The 18,429-nt window shown below is 31.5% G+C and overlaps 1 protein-coding gene across 5 annotated transcripts in view; it reads right to left on the reverse strand.

The window, feature by feature from the left end:
• Positions 1–2,688: 2,688 nt before the first annotated feature.
• LOC127285170 (homeotic protein spalt-major-like) overlaps positions 2,689–18,429 on the reverse strand; it is a 76,325-nt gene continuing 60,584 nt past the window's right edge. For 3 of the 5 annotated variants that reach the window (XM_051311028.1, XM_051311027.1, XM_051311030.1), the window contains exons 2-8: positions 14,262–17,636; positions 12,322–12,455; positions 11,796–12,113; positions 11,289–11,604; positions 10,811–10,959; positions 10,434–10,607; positions 2,689–8,858 (exon numbers count right to left, since the gene is read on the reverse strand). In XM_051311028.1, coding sequence (XP_051166985.1) covers positions 8,460–8,858; positions 10,434–10,607; positions 10,811–10,959; positions 11,289–11,604; positions 11,796–12,113; positions 12,322–12,455; positions 14,262–17,636 — 4,865 coding nt within the window. In that variant the 3' untranslated portion in view covers positions 2,689–8,459. The remainder of the gene's footprint in view (positions 8,859–10,433; positions 10,608–10,810; positions 10,960–11,288; positions 11,605–11,795; positions 12,114–12,321; positions 12,456–14,261; positions 17,637–18,429) is intronic. The other 2 variants (XM_051311029.1, XM_051311032.1) reach the window with 2 other exon arrangements.

The raw sequence follows: 18,429 nt of genomic DNA on the forward strand, positions 1-18,429 counted from the left end.
TTTTAAAAAATCGCGGGGTTTTGTTTTTTACTTGCGCATGTTTTCTAGAAATTTGTATAGAAATATAAATCACTTTTTTTTAGAAAGAAAGACAAATAATTGTTCGGAAAAACAAACAATAATTAAAAATTAAAAATTAATTAAAATTATTTAAACAATTAAAAGAAATTGGAAAAATTGCTATTAAAAGATAAAAAAAAACTTTTTTTGTACCATGTGTAGATAAAGTGTATTTCTTCATTTTCTCGATCGGTAACTAATCGATTATCATTTGAGTTTTAGCAATGTTAATAGTTTCATTTATTCTCCATAGATGTAAGATCACTAAAGTTTTGAAATTTGTATTTTAAACCAATAATTCAGTTTCTAAACATAAGGTTCCAAGCTGAAGAAATATATATCAGAATTTCTCAAATTTCCCAGAAAAAAATTCGTTAAAAATATTTATTATTTTTTAATTATTCATTCACCTTGTAGGAACATAAAAAGAATTCTATAGTATATAATTATATAATAATAAAATGCTTGGTCTGTCCTTCTGTCCTAACTTGAAGTTGGCCTTTTCTGATTTCACGTGTTTTTTGAATAGTAATCTTATGACGTGTCAAATTTTTACAATTCTTTTTCTCATTTTTGCCAAAGTTGTATAATTGTGTTTCCAAATTTCGGAATAAGTTTCTTTAAAAATCCAAATTCGAAAATTCAATTCACGAAGCTGAAGTACACAACGTTTACCAACGAAATTTTTTTTAAACTTGTATATTGATTTAAAAATTGTATACAAATACAAAAAATTTATGATGAGAAAAAAGATGCGCCAGGAAATTTCGTGCAAGATAGTAATTTGAAAAAAATTTATTTTTAAAAATTTATTTTTAAGGTACCAGGGGCCAACGAATACCTATTAAATATTAATTATAAAAACACAGGCCTCGAATCAACTTAAAGACACAAAAAAGTCGTTTTAGTCGATTTATATTCCAAAAAAAGTGAATTTGTTTTTTATTTTAACAAAAATATTTTACAGATTTTTAAATAAAAAAATTTTTTTTTTAATAATAATCCTTTTCGAAGGGTTAAAGTTGAAATTTTTAGAAATAATTAAATTTCAAAAGATATTGTTAATTTTCAAACAATTTTTAAATTTTACAGAACTAAAAATAATTTATCAAACAATTTTTGGAAAACATTTTTTAAATTTAATTGAATTTTCAAAGATTTAAAATTGAGATTTTTGAAATTAATTGAAACTTTAATATATAGATAGTATAGATTTTTTTGGAATCTCTTTGATTTCCTTTAAAACAAATTTAAAATTTTTACTATTCACCGCACAAAAGAATGACAATTTGTTGTAAGAGAGTGCTTTGGTGCGTTAATTAAAAATAAATCATTTTTAATATTGAAAAATGGTTTCAGATAGTTGAAATTTCAAAGAATATAATTAAAATAGTTAAAAATAATTGAATTTCCTTAGAGTTATAATTGAAATTATTAAATTTTAAAAAAGAAAAAATTTTCGATGGAAAATTTTAGAAATAATTAAATTTTAGATGCTTTTAAATTCGAATTATTGAAAATTCAATTAATTTTGAATTCAAATTTTTGAGAATAATGAAATTTTATTTGATTTTAAATTTGGAAAATAATTGAATTTCAGTTCATTTTGAATTGAAAGTAATTGATTGATTTTAAATTGAAAATTTTTTAAATAATTGAATTTCAATTAAAATTTTGAAAAATAATTTTATTTTAGTTAAATTTTAGTTGATTTTGAATTGAAATTTTTGAAAATAATAGAACTTTAGTTTATTTTGAATTGAAATTTTTGAAAAATAATTCAATTTTATTGTGATATATTTTTTTTAAATTATAAACAATTGTTAAATTTCATAAAAATTTTAATTTGAAAAATAATTTTGATATAATTGAATTTGTGATGTATTCCATTAAAATTATTAAAAATAATTAATTTAGTGAAGAATCATTTTAGTTCAAAATTTGTTAAATAATTGAATTGAAGAAGATCTGAAGAAGATCTACATTTTATACTAAAAAAAATGTATTTTATTTACATTTTTTTTCAAATGTAAAAAAAATGTCGCATTTTATTAAAATAAGTCGATAAAAGTCGTATTTTTGAAAAAATTCGGAAAAAGTCGTATAATCCGAGGCCTGTAAACATATAATTTTCATTATTATCATTTAATATGTAATAATATTCTAATAAATTAAATTATTATTGATAATATTAATCTTTAATTTCTTTATAAAAAAACAATTAAATACTCAATTTGGCGCGCTTGCTCTCGTTTAATTTTGCTAGTTCTATATAAAATGTATCTTCGAATAAATTCATGAATGTCATCCGGGTTGTCATTGAACAGAGGCAGGAAACTAATATGAAATCGAAAATTACGGAGAATTTAAGAAAAATTGATTTTGTTAAATCTAATTGCATAAAAATATTTAAATAATTTAAATTATAACCTGTGTTATATCGACCAATCAGATGGCTTTAGGGCAGCAGTTACGTTTAGCACCCCCCCTGGCGGTGGCGTCAGTGAACTATCTTTTTATTTTAAATATTGATGAATAGGATAGTAGGATATAAAACTGCATTAAAATTTTTTTTTTTAATAATAGAAATTTTTTTTAAAAATTAAAGAGGAATAATTAAAAAATAGATTCATTGTTATAATAATGGTTTATTGTTGAAGTGATATAGATATAATGATTTTTAACGTAATTAACTACAATGATACGTTCATAACTAATAGAGTCATATTTATACACGGATTATACAATATTTACAAGAAACATAATGTCGTTATAAGCAACATTTTTTTTTTTTTTTTTGGACAACGAGCGGACCACAATCATATATATGTATATATATATATTCACAGAACGTATAGTCGTTGTACTGCATATTATATATATATATATATATGATAAATCGCGAGATCAAAAAAACCTAATTAAATCAGGCTGCATGATCAAATGCGCGCGGACCCACTAACATAATCTTGCGTTGTACATAGTACGTACATGTTACAATAATGCTACTTATCGTGTAAATCTTGGTAGGTTTACTTGCATTAACGTGTACATATCGACTATATATATATATATATTGCCTCGAAGACGGTCAATAAAGGTTCTTTAATCAACTTCTTATGTTTGCGCACACGTTTTCAATATGTATATTTTTTTCTATTTACAATATATATATATTTATATGTGTATTGTATATATATATATATAGCTATCTGCCTTTTAATTTGCTCCGCATGTACATATCGAGAATTCTCTCCTATTCATCATTTCGTAATTTTTTTTTTTTCTATTTTTTCTTAAGAAAATTCAGATTTGATTTTGCAGAAGGATATTCTATTATTATTTTTAAAAATGAGCGTTTTTTTTGCAAGTTTATAATGATAGCTGTGATACATATTGAAGTTTTTTTTTCTCTCTGCGATAAATTCGTTAAAATTAATCCTCAATAATTAGTCGCGAATTATTGAGGAACTTTCTTATTCGTGAGATCATGACTATATAAGCACATTCCGAGGCCTTTTCGACAATGAGAGTTTTGAAATTGATAGCTTTTTGCACTTGAGTTGATTTTTTTGCACTGTTTTGTTACTATCGTTTTCATTTTTTATACAATTTTCTCTTATCGAATAGGCATCAAAGTAGAATTCAGTCCACAATTTTTGGAATGTCCTTTTTCTTCAAAACCTTTCTTTTTTTTTTTTGATCAAAAAAATTAAAACGAATTTTGGTTTTGAAAAACAAAAAAATTTCTCTATACCAACCCATAGTGATGTTTTTTTTTTTTCGTTCTATATAAGATTTTCGACTACAATATATATATTTACTTCAAAAAAAAAAAATGGTTTTTCTTTTGATGTTCTTTTGCATGTGATTAATGGATATTGTACATTTGACAGTGATTACTAAGCTACATGTTTTATGTCTCGGAATTCGTTTACAATTATACCAACGTATAAATATATTTTGGATTTTTTTTTTTTTTTTTTAAATACAAAAATGTCGATATGCTTTCGTGTCGTACATATATTATGCCCAAAACTCAACTTGAAAGGCGATCTGGGATTAAGAATTATTTTTTGTTTCGTTAAAATGAAAATATATAAAAAAAAAATTTGTCTGCATTTCGTAATCTTAACACAGGAAGTTTTAAAATACTAAATTCGCCTTGCAAGCCGAACTGCATGCTTCCAGTCACACGTGGATAGTGTTTTTACATTTTTTTTTCATTTTTTTTTTTTTTTTTTTTTAATATAAACAGTGTTAGATATATCTCTGCATGTAGAGCAGAATACACAAACATTGCGCATACTGAAGAAGGAAACCGAAACTGGGACCGCGAGTGTTATAACCTAATTTTGAAGTAAAATTAACAAACGATATAAAAAAAAAATTTATTAACACATTATGCTATATATCTGAAATCAAGATTCCTACCACGGTAATGGAACATGTATTTCATTAATTTTAATTTTTTTTTTTTGGTATCGCGTAAATCACATGATATCGTAAATGCTCGAAAAAATTAATACGATTGACTTTTTTTTTTTAAATAAGCTCAATAAATAATGACTAATTAATAAATTTCACTTTTACATTATCCTTTCTAACTAATTGTGTCCGTGCCTCATTTTTTTTTTCTATTTTTATCGAATACTTTGAGTATTTTTTTTTTTTTTCATTCTCTGACAAAAAATATGTCCCCTTTTAAACGAAATACACATAGGCAATTATATAGGAAATGCAAGTTTCTCTTACCGCGAGTTACAAATATATGGAATCATTGTTTTCTATTTCCGAAATATATGATTTGATATTATATATATTTATATGTAAAAGATTTGTTTTCAGTCTCTTTATTTTTTTGTATATTCACTCGCGATATAGAAAATTTTGATATTTTAAAAGGGAATGCAAAACAGATTATAGCCACACACTCATAAATGATGTATACATATATATTGGTGACATTATGCAACCAAAAAAGTATCTTAAAAAAAAAAACTGAGGGTGGATTTAAAAGTAGTACGCATACGTTTCGTACTTAAATTTTCTAACAAAAGTTTATCACTATATGTATGATTTTTCTTAAACTGAATCACTGGTTCATTGGTCGGTTAAGTTCGTATACTAGGCACAGGCAAAATTATAATAAGGAAAAAGCCTCAAAAATAATTCATCAGACTTGAATCAACATTCGTACGCAACTATAAATTAACATAACATACTCAAGAATGATTGGTAGTAGAGTGTTGAGATTTAAAAATAAAAATATATATAAATAAATAGAATAATGACTTTAAGTCTTAAATGTTGTAACCTTTTTTTTATACCTTAAGCACTATTTGACTTAGTACTCAACACAGAAAATTGAAAGGCATTAAAATAAGCTGCAACGCATATTATTTTAATCCAATTTGGCTTATTTTAATACATTTTGGTATTAAAATAAGCAAAATTGGATTAAAATAATAAGCGTTGCAACTTATTTTAATGCCTTTTAATTTTCTGTGAATGCATAAGATTATAGGACTTTATATACCTTTACTTAATGTATACACGGAAAAAAAATCTTCACCTGGAAGAACGAAAAATTTCACTGGAATAAAGATATGTTTCATTAAAACAGAGAAAGTTTTTGCTATTCTAGAGAAACATATCGCTGTTGCAGAAAAAGATTCTTTTCCGTGTATAGAATTTAAAATTTTATGTTTTAAGTTTTATGCCTTGACTTAATACTTAAGGCATTTCTAAGTATTTTGCCTCAAGCATTATTGACTGAATATTTAAAACATAAGACTTAAGACTTTGAGCCATAGGTATTATGCTTTAAGTATTAAAAGTATGCCTTAAGTATTATGTTTTAACTTAATACTTAAGGCATAAGATTCAAAGCATAGTCTCTAAATCTGAATTAGTTACTTTTGACTAATGCGCCGATTCGTTCATTAGATGAATTACTAACCGTTTTGACTAATTTTTAGTTAAAAATGACTAATTGATAGTAGAAAAGGACTAATTCTACTAATTTTTAGTTAAAAATAATTAATTAATGGTAGAAAACTACTAATTAATTTATTCAAGTTTACTAATTGAAGCAGCAACCTTACTAATTGAATTAGTAGTTTTCTACTAACAATTAGTCATTTTTGACTAAAAATTAGTAGAATTAGTAGTTTTCTACTACCAATTAGTCATTTTTGACTGAAAATTAGTAGAATTAGTAGTTTTCTACTACCAACTAATGCGCCGATTCGTTCATTAAATGAATTAGTAACCGTTTTGACTAATTTTTAGTTAAAAATGACTAATTTATAGTAGAAAACTACTAATTCTTCTAATTTTTAGTCAAAAATTGACTAATTGATAGTAGAAAACTACAAATTCTACTAATTTTTAGTTAAAAAAGACTAATTAATGGTAGAAAACTACTAATTCATTTATTCAAGTTTACTAATTGAAGCAGTAACCTTACTAATTGAATTAGTAGTTGTCTACTAACAATTAGTCATTTTTGACTGAAAATTAGTAGAATTAGTAGTTTTCTACTACTAATTAGTCATTTTTGACTGAAAATTAGTGGAATTAGTAGTTTTCTACTACCAACTAGTCATATTTGACTAAAAATTAGTCAAAAAAGTTACTAATTTATTTAATGATCGAATCTGCGCATTAGTTAAAAGTGACTAATTCAGATTTAGAGAGTGTGACTTAGAACTTAATACATAAGATTTAAGAATTTCTGCCTTAAGTTCTAAGGTTAGGTGTCAAGGTTCTTAAGTCTTATAATGCCTTAACTTAATATTTAAATATGCCTTAAGCATTGTTGACTTAATACTTAAGGCACAAGATTTAAGACATTAAGTCTTATGTTTTAAGACTAAACCTTATGATTTAATAAGACTTAAAAATTAAAGCATATAAGACTTAATACTTAAAGCATAAGACTTAAGACTTTAAGTCTTAATTATTATATGCTTTAAGTATATATTAAAACTATGCCTTAAGTATCATGTTTTAACTTAATATTTAAGGCCAGGTCCAAGTCATGTCAGCTGTTCCATTGAAACTTCAAAGGAACAGCTGACTCGACTTGGACCTGGCCTTAAGGCATAAAATTTAAAGCATAGACTTAGAACTTAAAACATATTAGACTTTTTGAAATTGAGTTCTAAAAAAAACTCCTTCCAATCAAACTGAGTCTGTACGTAAATTTACGTTGATGTGTTTGTGTGTGTGTATGTACGAAAAATGTCGCGTTACATCACGCACAATAATAATATAATAATAATTAATTTATTAATATAATATAATATATAATACTATGATACAGGAAATAAGTACATTGGTTTAGTGATTGCAGGCTGCTCCTCTCATATCACAGCGAGGGGCGCTGCCGGGCCCGCGTCTACATTAAATTTCTATTAGAAATAATATTCTCTCTTTCTTCTGCGTACAAATTCATTCATTTATTCTTTCTCTCTCTCTCACACACACACATTCTTTTTTTTTCGAAATTGTATACAAGACATTTGCTCTTGGTATACAGAATCACCATATTAGTTGTATATATTCGAATTTTATATTCAAAAAAAAAAAATTCATTTTATATGGTCATTCTGTATACAATTATTATTATTATATATATTTCCATATGCACATGTATTTATATATGCACTATATATGCATCATATGTTGTTTGACAACTAGAATCCTAAGCGAGACCATCACTTTTCGCGATTTTGGACGGTCCTGATACGGAGGCTGAACGAAAGAAAAAAAAAATTACTAAGCACGGCACCACATGTCTTGTGGCTTTAACTGTCTAAAAAGTTAATATAAACAGAGAGCTCAGTCTAGGCGCCGCAAATCGCCTCCAGTATCGAACGGATTGACAATCGTTTATTATGAATTCAATCAATTTGACTGAATTTTTATTTATATAATTTCGAAACAATCCCAGATCCTTTTCTCGAAAGATCGTTTTTTTTTTTTATTATTTTACATGTTAAGACTAGTGTGATAATAGGAACATGACGTCTTCTTTCAGCTGCAAAAACCGTTCGGGGGGGATATGTCTCTTGAAACTAGCCTCGAGTATAGCAATTTTCGTTAATAGATTATTTAAGGAAGACTATATGTATATATGTGGAACAATTTGGCGTTCCTTTTAGTGCGGGGGGAAAATGCGGAAACACCTTTTTTTAAAACACTTAAACTGATATTTAAAATGCGTGATTTAAAGTCCCTGATCAGTTCCGGAATTTTCATTTTCACATTCCTAGCAGGACGGAGATAGACAAGGAATCACGAATCTTATTTTTTTTTTCTCAAAAAAAAAGAGAAAATCAGCGGGAACAAATTTTTGAGGGTATGTAGCGAGGAACGGAAATGCAAAATTTTCATGCGGCTAGACCTTCCCCTCTTGGTGCAGGTGGAGGTGGTAAACGTGCTGATGGTGGTGTTGCATTGCTCTCAGTTCTTGATGGTGTATCACGTTCATAGTGATGCTGTAGAGGTTCACCACTCCATGCTGGCATACTTGCTGAATTTTGATTACCAGTATTTGATGATGGAGCACCAGGTGAATGGGCTGGTGATGGTGTTTGAAATAACATTGATCCAGAGGCTAATGCTGATTTTGTATCACCCAATAATGGACCGTTACTTGGTGTCATTGGTTGTTTTTCAAGTGGAAAACCACCGCTGTATACTGAACCAAAAATACCAGCGTATTTACTTGCATTAACTGGATGAACTGGCATACCATTGCTTCCTTGAATCACCGAAATCTCGTTCAGCTATGGAAAAAAAAAAAATTAAGTGTGAAAAATTTAGATCTGATCACAGGCCTGCAAAATTTAACTTTTTTCAGTTTTTAGAATGGCTGTACATGTTTCTTGTAGTTTTTTATGTGCTGAAAACGAATCTGACCTTCAAAATGCTCCATCACGTCAGGATTTTTAGTAAATGAACCCTAAAAGGTCAAAAAATGGCCATTTTAGACATTTTTGATAATTTTTTTGGGATAGAAATTTTTTTTTTCAATTTTCGACGAAAAGATCGCATATAGTACAACTCTTTAGCTTTAAAACTCATTTTTCAAAATTATTATACGATTTTTTAAAAAAAAGTTATGACATTTTGAAATTAACAGTTTCAGTTACGATAATAATAGACGTTATACCCAACGATTCTTTAGACAGTTTTTGGGAAAAATATTTTCTAAAAAATCTTGTTTCTACCTTATTGGCTTGAAATTTGTTACTCGGGGGTTTTTGGGGTCGCTGATTACAAATCTGAAATCGGATTTTAAAAATTCAAAATGGCGGATCCAATATGGCAGAAAAAAAAATTAAAAATTCATTGTATTCATTCATTCCGAACGGTAAACAGTAATGAATTTTTGTCGTATTTGAAATAAAATGTATATCGATAAAATATAAAAAAATATCCGGTATATCAAAAAATGGGGGTCAAAAATTCAAAATTTAACTAATCTGTCTGAAAATATGCGCACTGGTGTTTTTGGAGTCCCTGAATCAGACTTCAGCGGATAAACCCCCCCCCCCCCCAGTAAACATTTTCATCCAGATCAGTTAAATTTTGAATCTTTTTTCTAGCCATTTTGAATTTTGAAGATTTGACTTCAGATTCGCAATCAGCGACTCCAAAAACCCCCGAGTAACAAATTTCAAGCGAATACAATGAATTTTTAATTTTTTTTCTGCCATATTGGATCCGCCATTTTGAATTTTTAAAATCCGATTTCAGATTCGTAATCAGCGACCCCGAAAACTTCCGAGTAACGAGTTTCAAGCAAATTCGATCATTTTTTGTAAAATTCGTCCACCATATTGGATCCGCCATTTTTAATTTTTAAAATCTGACTTCATATTAGTAATCAGCGACCTCGAAAACCCCCGAGTAACAAATTTCAAGCCAATAAGATAGAAACAAGATTTTTTTAGAAAATATTTTTCCCAAGAACTGTTCTAAAGAATCGTTGGGTATATATAACGTCTATTATCGTAACTGAAACTGTTAATTTCAAAATGTCGTAACTTTTTTTTAAAAAATCGTATAATAATTTTGAAAAATGGGTTTTAAAGCTAAAGAGTTATTGTACTATGCTGTCTTTTCGTCGAAAATTGAAAAAAAAAAATTTTCTATCCCAAAAAAAATTATCAAAAATTGCTAAAATGGCCATTTTTTGACCTTTTAGGCTTCATTTACTAAAAATCCTGACGTGATGGAGTATTTTGAAGGTCAGATTCGTTTTCAGCGCATAAAAAACTACAAGAAACAAGTACAGCCATTCTAGAAACTCATACCCTCGCAGTACTGTGATTATTAATGAGAATTTTTTTATATACCTTTTGTTGAACTCCGTTAAGGAATGGCGTGGGTAGGTAAGGATAGAAGAGATCCGGCCTTCGTTGAAGAAACTCCGAGTCCTTGGGCGTGATGGGTAGGGGAGGAAGATCTAGTGACATTCGTCGTCCTCGTCTGGAGGTTCCGTTGGTCCACATATGCGTGCCCATATGAACCTTGAAATAGAGAAATATTTTATGAAAAAATTTAAAAATATCTCTCGGTTCATATATATATATATATATGAGATATATGCGTTATTAGCGTTAGTATAAAGCGACAGCAGCTTACTGATGGCATTAGTGAGAATTTAGCGTTAGAGTTTGTTTTTTTTTTTTTAAAGGAGCAGAATTTTTTAAATGGTTTTTCGTCTGTGTACCTTAAGATTGCCCTTGGTGGTGAAGGCCTTTTGGCAGACGGTGCATCTAAATGGTTTGTCACCAGTGTGCGTCCTCATGTGAATTTGTAGAGCCGATGATGAGGAGAAATTCTTATTGCAAACCTGGCACAAATGCTTGCTGGACATGCCTGTAAATATACACATCACACAATTCGCTAAAGCTAAACCGATGTTTATCACAAAAAAAGAAAATTTAATTTTTGAAGAAAAAATGGTTCTTGAGAATATAAAAAGGATGTATAGCCTGCCACCACAGCGGTTAAAGGATAAATCAGCATATATATATAAGCGGGATTTGCGCATAGATTGACAGAGATTACGCAAAGAAGCTATGAACCACATTCTCATTGGAAAAATTTTAAAGAAAATAGATTTTCATTACATTTTCCTACTAAAAAATTATAACCGATGAAAATGTAGTGTTTTTTTTTTTTAAATAAAAAGTTATTTAACTTACTGTGTGGCCTTTTTGGAGCTGATAGTTCAGTTTCAGTGTGCGATCTCTTTACTGGAACTATGGACTCAACTGTTGTTGGTGGCATTGGTGGTGGAGGTGGAGGAGGCGGAGGTGGTGGTGGAGGCAAACTAGACTCGTCAGTACACATTGGACTTGTTGAACTTTCTTGTTCTTGAAGTGATGATGGTGGTGGTGGTAGTGGTGGTGGTTGTTGTTGTTGTTGTTGATGCTGTTGAGTTGGTGGCTTGGAATCACTAAATAGATGAGGAGGCATGTCCCGGATTTTGTGAGTTAGCATGTGTTGCTTCATGTTGCCCTGAAGGGACACAGAAATTATAAAAATTAAAATACACTTTAGTCTAAAGAAAAGGAAATTAATATATCCAGAAAAATTAGCCAATTTCTGATTTTTTTAAATAGCAATTTTTTTTTTTCAACAACGGATTTAAGGATTTCCTCGCGAATTGCCTTAGGGGCAAAAAATCGACTTGCTCAGGAGGCTCTTACCAGGAATACGGGGTCCGAGGTTAGAAGTCCGAGGGCGGGGGGCATCAGTGGGGGCAGGCGTACGTCCCCATAGATTGCAGCATAGGTAGACGTCAGTCCCCGCCCCTCTCCAGTCCCAGTCCGCCCCCGATTCTTACGATCCTCGGGCCTCCGTCTCCTGCGTTTTGGCTTCTCTCGTGATTTGGTCGATACTATCGATGGCGGTTGTGCTGATAACGTTTGGTATGGAAGTTCGGATTTAACGGTAGTTGATGTTCTTGTGGATAATCCATTTTCCTGCTCAGTGCATGAGCATGATTCTATCACTGTTCCGTCACTCTGGAAAGTATTTCTAAATAAAAACTCTGTATCTTTATTGAAAAAAGAACCGTTAAATTAATGTTACAGAGAATTTCATTAACAGTTCCACAATTGGCGTGATTAATCCTGAGTTCTTTTTTAAAAGAGGGGTTTAAAAATCTCGATTCAAATGCTACCGCAGGTGACGCTAAATGATTCTCAAAAATATATATCTTTTTTTAATTACCTTGGTTGAGAATCCTCGATCGCAGATGGTACACTTGAAAGGTCGTTCCTTCGTGTGGCTCCGGTAATGAATTTCCAATGCAGAGTTACACGCAAATGTCTTGTAGCAGATATTACACGTAGTGTTGCCACGTACTGCAACAAATCGTGCAATGATTCAGTCATTCTCACGCGAATATATATTTGTATTTATATTTTTCTCTTTATATATATATATATATATAGAAGAAGAGTGGAAAATTACGTTTTTAAAAAATAATTGACCGTCTATTGCCTATTGTTCATACTTATTTTAAAAGAATGTCTTTTTAACAAAAAAAGGTTTTTATCCTTCGTATTAAAAATTGAAACTAATTATATAAACAAAAAAAAAATTCTGATTTTTAAATGTTAATGAGAAAGACTGAGTTTTGTGTATATTCATATATAGAAAAAAAAGTCGCAATTTAAATATATAATATATATAAAGGAATGGAATGGATCGATGCAAAGCAACTGTTATGTTGTATAAAACAATTTATTTATAACCGTACATGTATATGTGTATATGTTTTGAATTGTTTCTCGGCGAACAAAAATAATCTAAAGTCGTCATTTTAAACATAAATCAGTAAATGCCTAAATCTATATTACGTTGACGAATATGTATTGCAGCAAAAATTTCTAAAATAACGTTTTAAAATATATATATTTATCGTAAAAACATTCTTAACACAGCCAGCTTAATTACAATACAAGTTAAACTCATTTATATGTATATATATATATATAATTGTCGAGCATTATTTACGTGAAAACTAATATATATTCAGAAGGAACACTATATTTCTAACCTATAAATTTTTTTATACAACACAACAATAATTTATCAAATTCCTAATAATAATAATAATAATAATAATAATAATAGAAAACAATGGATTCTTCAAAATAATATAAATTTTCACGTAAATTTGACTACGAACAATAAGATTTCAATATATACTTGAGTTGTAATCCTACCAGCTGAATTTTTGTATGGTCAACGTGCAAAGGAAGTCGTGGAAATATTTATATATATGAGAATAAAGTAAAAGATATACATCTATTCAGACAAAACTAAACGAGATCAAGGAAATAACACATTTAAAGAACAAGACAGGGGAGTGCTAGGTCCAGCTACACCACATGAGGAAGTTTGGACAGAGATATATATATAGGTTATTTTGAAACACAGTAAAAATAAATACAAATTTTTTAAATTTCAAAATGCAATTGTTAACAATTTGTCTTTGAGGTTAAGTTGTTTAAAAATTATTCAATTTTTAACATCTTAAAGTAACGTTTAATTGGATAATAAATTTTCTTCTTGATTTGTGTCAAAATTCTTTTAAATAACGGTATTTGAATAGATTTCTCTAAGATACATTTTTTTTTTTTTTTTGCAATACTTGAGGCAATATTCAGAACCTTAAATACAAATTGTTTTTTAATTAATAATATAAGGGCACAGAAAATTAAAAGGCATTAAAATAAGCTGCAACGCTTATTATTTTAATCCATTTTTGTATTAAAATAATCAAAATTGGATTAAAATAATAAGCGTTGCAGCTTATTTTAGTGTCTTTTAATTTTCTATGGGAAAAAAAATCTTCACGTGGAACAGCGATAAGTTTCTCTGGAACAGGGATATTCTCTAGAATAGAGAAAACTTTCGCTGTTTTAGTGAAATATATCGCTGTTCTAGGTGAAGATTTTTTTTTGAAGTCAATATTTCTTTTAACTGTGAAAGGTTTTTTTGTTTTTATTATAAGGATGAAATCACTCGGAAAATGATGTAGAGAGAGAGAGAGAGAAAGAGAGATGAATCATTTGAGAGATAAGAAGTGTATGATAGTGTTTTGGAATGGGAAGGTGTAGCGGGAACTGTGGCTCGCCCTTCGATGTACTAGCAGCGCCTACCTGCTGGCCCTCCGACAGCTAGGCCAAGCGGATTGTAAGTCGAGGTCGCTGCCAAAACGGCTGACGTTGTTAAGGAGGCTAAAGGTCCGCCACCACCACTGCCAGGACTGACTGCATTCATAGGTGAAACACTATTTATGCTTGTTCCCATGGTATTCATTGATGGCGATGATGACACCGCCTGTAAAAGTCCTGCAAACATTCCGAATGGATGAGGATGATGTGGTGTGGTTTGAAGTGATGATAGTGGTGGTGGTGGTGGTAGTGGTGGAGGTGGTGTCGTTGCTGAAGCTACAGACGCTGGCGTTGATGAAGCTCTTGGTGTTAAATCTAATGGTGCTCCAATACCAGGTGGACTGTTACTTTTTTCACTGCCATTGTATCGATGAATTTGTGGTTGTGGCGGTGGTGGTGGTGATCTAACAGAATTCATTTGTCCCTGAGCCATTGTTGTTATTGTTCTAACTTGATTTTCAAGTGCCGCTAATGATGTTGAAAACGAAGGAATTATTGGTATTTCCTTTTGTTCAGGTTCCTCGTGTTCTTCTTCATGTTCATCTTCTTCTTCATCGATGCATCGCCTTTCTCGTGATTCCGCGCACCTTTCATCATCATCACGCCTATCATCGTCTTCATCATCGGGATCTTCCATATCGTCTATATGCTCGTCTTGAAATCTTTGATGTAAGTCTTTTGTTTCATCGCTCTCCTGTGATTGCCTTTCCATTGTATGTCGAGGTGGTGGAAAGGCTAAAAATCCTGGCCCACCTGGATGAAGAGGTGGAAATCCTTGTGGTAAAAATGATGCTAAAGGATTATGAGGATAACCAGGATATTCATTAACTTCGGCGGCTTGAATTTGTTCTGGTGTTAAATCTGTAGGTTCACCGGTATGTAATCGTATGTGTTGTTGAAGAACAAGTGCATTTGTGAATTTTTTATGACAAACGGGACACTGATGTAATACACGTAGCGGTGGTTTTGCACGATGAACACCCATGTGAGTCTTGAGATTACCTTTTGTTGTAAAGGCTCGTCCGCAAATTTTACACTTGAACGGCCGTTCACCTGTGTGTGTTCTATAGTGCATTTGAAGAGCACTTTTGCATGAGAGAACTCGATGACAAATTGCACATTCATTGGGATCAGTTAATTTATGTTCAATATTATCGACTAATTGTTGAAGTTTCATTGTTTCGGAGGATTTTGTTATTTCGATTAAACTTTCCCAGGAGTTATCATTACTTCCAGGTCGGGGGAGAAGACTTGAATAAATTGCTGGATCTCTTGCTGGATCAATAATCATATCATTGACGGAACCTGTTGGGGTTGTTGTTGAAATTTGATGAGGTAATTGTTGATGTGGTGGTGGTGGTGGTCCAGTGAATATAATTCCGGCGAATGATGTTTGAAGACTTCCACTACTTGCACTACTACTTGCTGGTGATGCACCGGGATATGCAAATGGTTGTTGTGATAAAAGATTACCGGGACCTCTTCCTGAAAGATTTTCAGGTTGTTCCTCCATTTCCTCGTCCATGTCAACATCACCTTCCAATCTCCCACTAATTTTACTATCCATACTACAGTCTTCGTATTGATGAGAATGGGAAGGTGGATTTGCTGACGATGGTGAGGAATTAATAAATTTTCTAGATTCGTCAAATTCTTCGACATCATCTTCAGGTTGCTCGTCAGCGTCTTCTGGCTCTCGTTTTGGTGTTATTTGTTCTCCACTATCTTGACTGGACGGTTGTTGCTGAAATGATTCCAGTAATGGTTGTTCCATTTTTATTTCCTCCCTCTGTTCGAATTGTGGTTTTGGTGGAAGTTGATGATCGAGAAAGGAATTATGAGAATTTTGAGTGTTAGGTGAATGAGGAGAAATTGCACGTGCCGTTGTTATAGGCTTGCTGAGGTTCTCAGGGACATCTTGATCATCTCGATGATTGACAAGAGGAGGTCGATAAATGGGCGACATACCGGGCATGGTTAAACTAAGAGGTAAGGGAGGTTGTGGTGGAAGAAAACCGTGTGCTGCTGCGGGATGAAAAGGAGGATGATGAGGGGGTGGAGGTGGTGAGGGTAATGGTCTTTGTCCGGAATTTGCGAGCTGTTGAAGGAGAGGTGGATGATATTTGTCAAGGTGTTCGGGAATGGGATTTGGATTCATTTTAATGTGTGGAAACTTGGCCGTGTGCCTTTGGAAGTGGACCTTCAAGTTTCCTTTGGTGGTGAATCGGCTTCCGCAGACGTTGCACTTAAAGGGACGCTCACCTGTGTGTGACCGTATGTGGATCTGGAGGGCGGAGTCGCTGCCAAAGACCTTGCCACAGTAACGACATCGATGTTTGAAGAATGGTTCACCACGACCGCCACCTGATTTTGAATCATAGGGAGATAGTCTTGAACCTTTACTACCTCTGAAGGCGAGTTCATCGGCAAGATTGTTCGCTAAAAGACCTTGGCTTGCATTGTCGAGTACTTCTTGTGCACGCTTCTGAAGCATCTCGAGGGTATTTGGTTCATTAAGAGATGGTGGATCATTGTTTGTGATGATTGACGCCGCTAATGATGAACTAATTGAACAGAGAGGTGGCATTTGATGACTCATTGTTTGATTGCAGGACGTTGTTATTGGCGTGGTGTCAGTTGTTGAGGGAAGTATTACACCGACAGGTGAAGCACTGTTTGCAGGAGCTGGCCGTTCCTGTGGTAAATTAGGAGTGTGAGGCGAGGGAGATGATTGTTGATGACTGGGTGGTCTGGAAGGAGGGGGAGATGTGAGGACTGAATGAGATTTAGGATTTATAACTGGAGACGGTGATGTTTCTTTGCTGTCTGACGCAGTTGATTCTCCAACATTTTGTGCACCAGTTTGTGATCCCGATAGCTGTTGAGTTAACTGATTGATCAGCTGAAGTTGAAAAACGTGCTGATGTTGAAGGGTATAAAGTGTGTTCTTTAAAAGAGCGTAATCTTGTAAAACTGCCTCGCCGTCTCCAGCACCCGCCGGAGTTGTTGCTGCAAATTGAGCGACTGCCACCTTTGTGTTTTCAAGGGCTCCAAGGGTGACGTGACTAGTACCGGCTGGTGGGAATATTCCTCCAGCTGGACCACCCTCAACAAAGCTGTTATTATTCTCCGCGTCCTGACGATGACGCATTTGTTTACGGGAACCTTCTTCATCTTCATCTTGCTCCTCCTGTTCATCAACACCTTCATCCTCGTCCTCCTCCACTGGTAATTCTTCTGGGTCCTTTTCATCCTCATCTCCATGATGGGATCGTGTTGCCGTAAGATCAACGGCCTCATCGCCAATCGCTCCTCCTCCTCCACTTTCCTCATCTTCCGAAGCTGAGTCATTTTCTTCTCCTGTAACATAAAAAACAACAAAATATTTAGTTCAAATGCGGTTATTTTTGGTAAACTTTTTTTTTGTGTGTAATCTTTTAAAAGAGGCAAATCATCTTTGATAGAGATGAAATTGTGTCTTCGGGGTTCATTAGTTAATGATGATGCACCTTGTTAGCATTTGAGATAATGGTAGAATTTTAGGAATGTATTTTTTAAGTGCCTGAAAGATATTCTTATATATATATATATAAAATAAAGACATCTAATGAGCAGCTAACACATTGACGTTATGAAATTTTTTTTAATATCGGCATATAATATGGAAATGTATTCCTGGAGTTTGGACCCAAGATAAGATTTCCTTGTTGAAGTATTCAATGATTTATATTATTATATACTTATTTTAAGAGATTCTTCAACGGAATATTTGAGAACATAAGATATTTATCGCTTTATATTCATCTTTTCGCATGTATCATTTGAATGATGAGCATAATTTAAGTCTTTCTTATGAAAGGATAAAAATAAAAACAAAAAAAAATCTTCAAACCAATAAATTAAAAGAAAACATTTAAAAAAATATTTAAGTGTGATTTTCGAATAAGCCACGCGACATGTATTTAAAAAAAGTATATACACACAGGTATAAAACTAAATTTATAAAAATTTCTCAATTTAAAAAAAAAAATAATTTTATCAATTAAATAAAACAAAAAAAAAGTGGTTTGGGACTTTTTTTTAAATCGAAAACATTTTCTTTTTTGTAACAGTTTATTCTGATATATATCTGATAAAAAATTTCACTTTATAA

Source organism: Leptopilina boulardi, unplaced genomic scaffold (genome assembly GCF_019393585.1).
Source record: "Leptopilina boulardi isolate dan_hultmark-lab unplaced genomic scaffold, ZJU_Lbou_2.1 LbouV2_330, whole genome shotgun sequence".
Lineage (NCBI taxonomy): Eukaryota > Metazoa > Arthropoda > Insecta > Hymenoptera > Figitidae > Leptopilina > Leptopilina boulardi.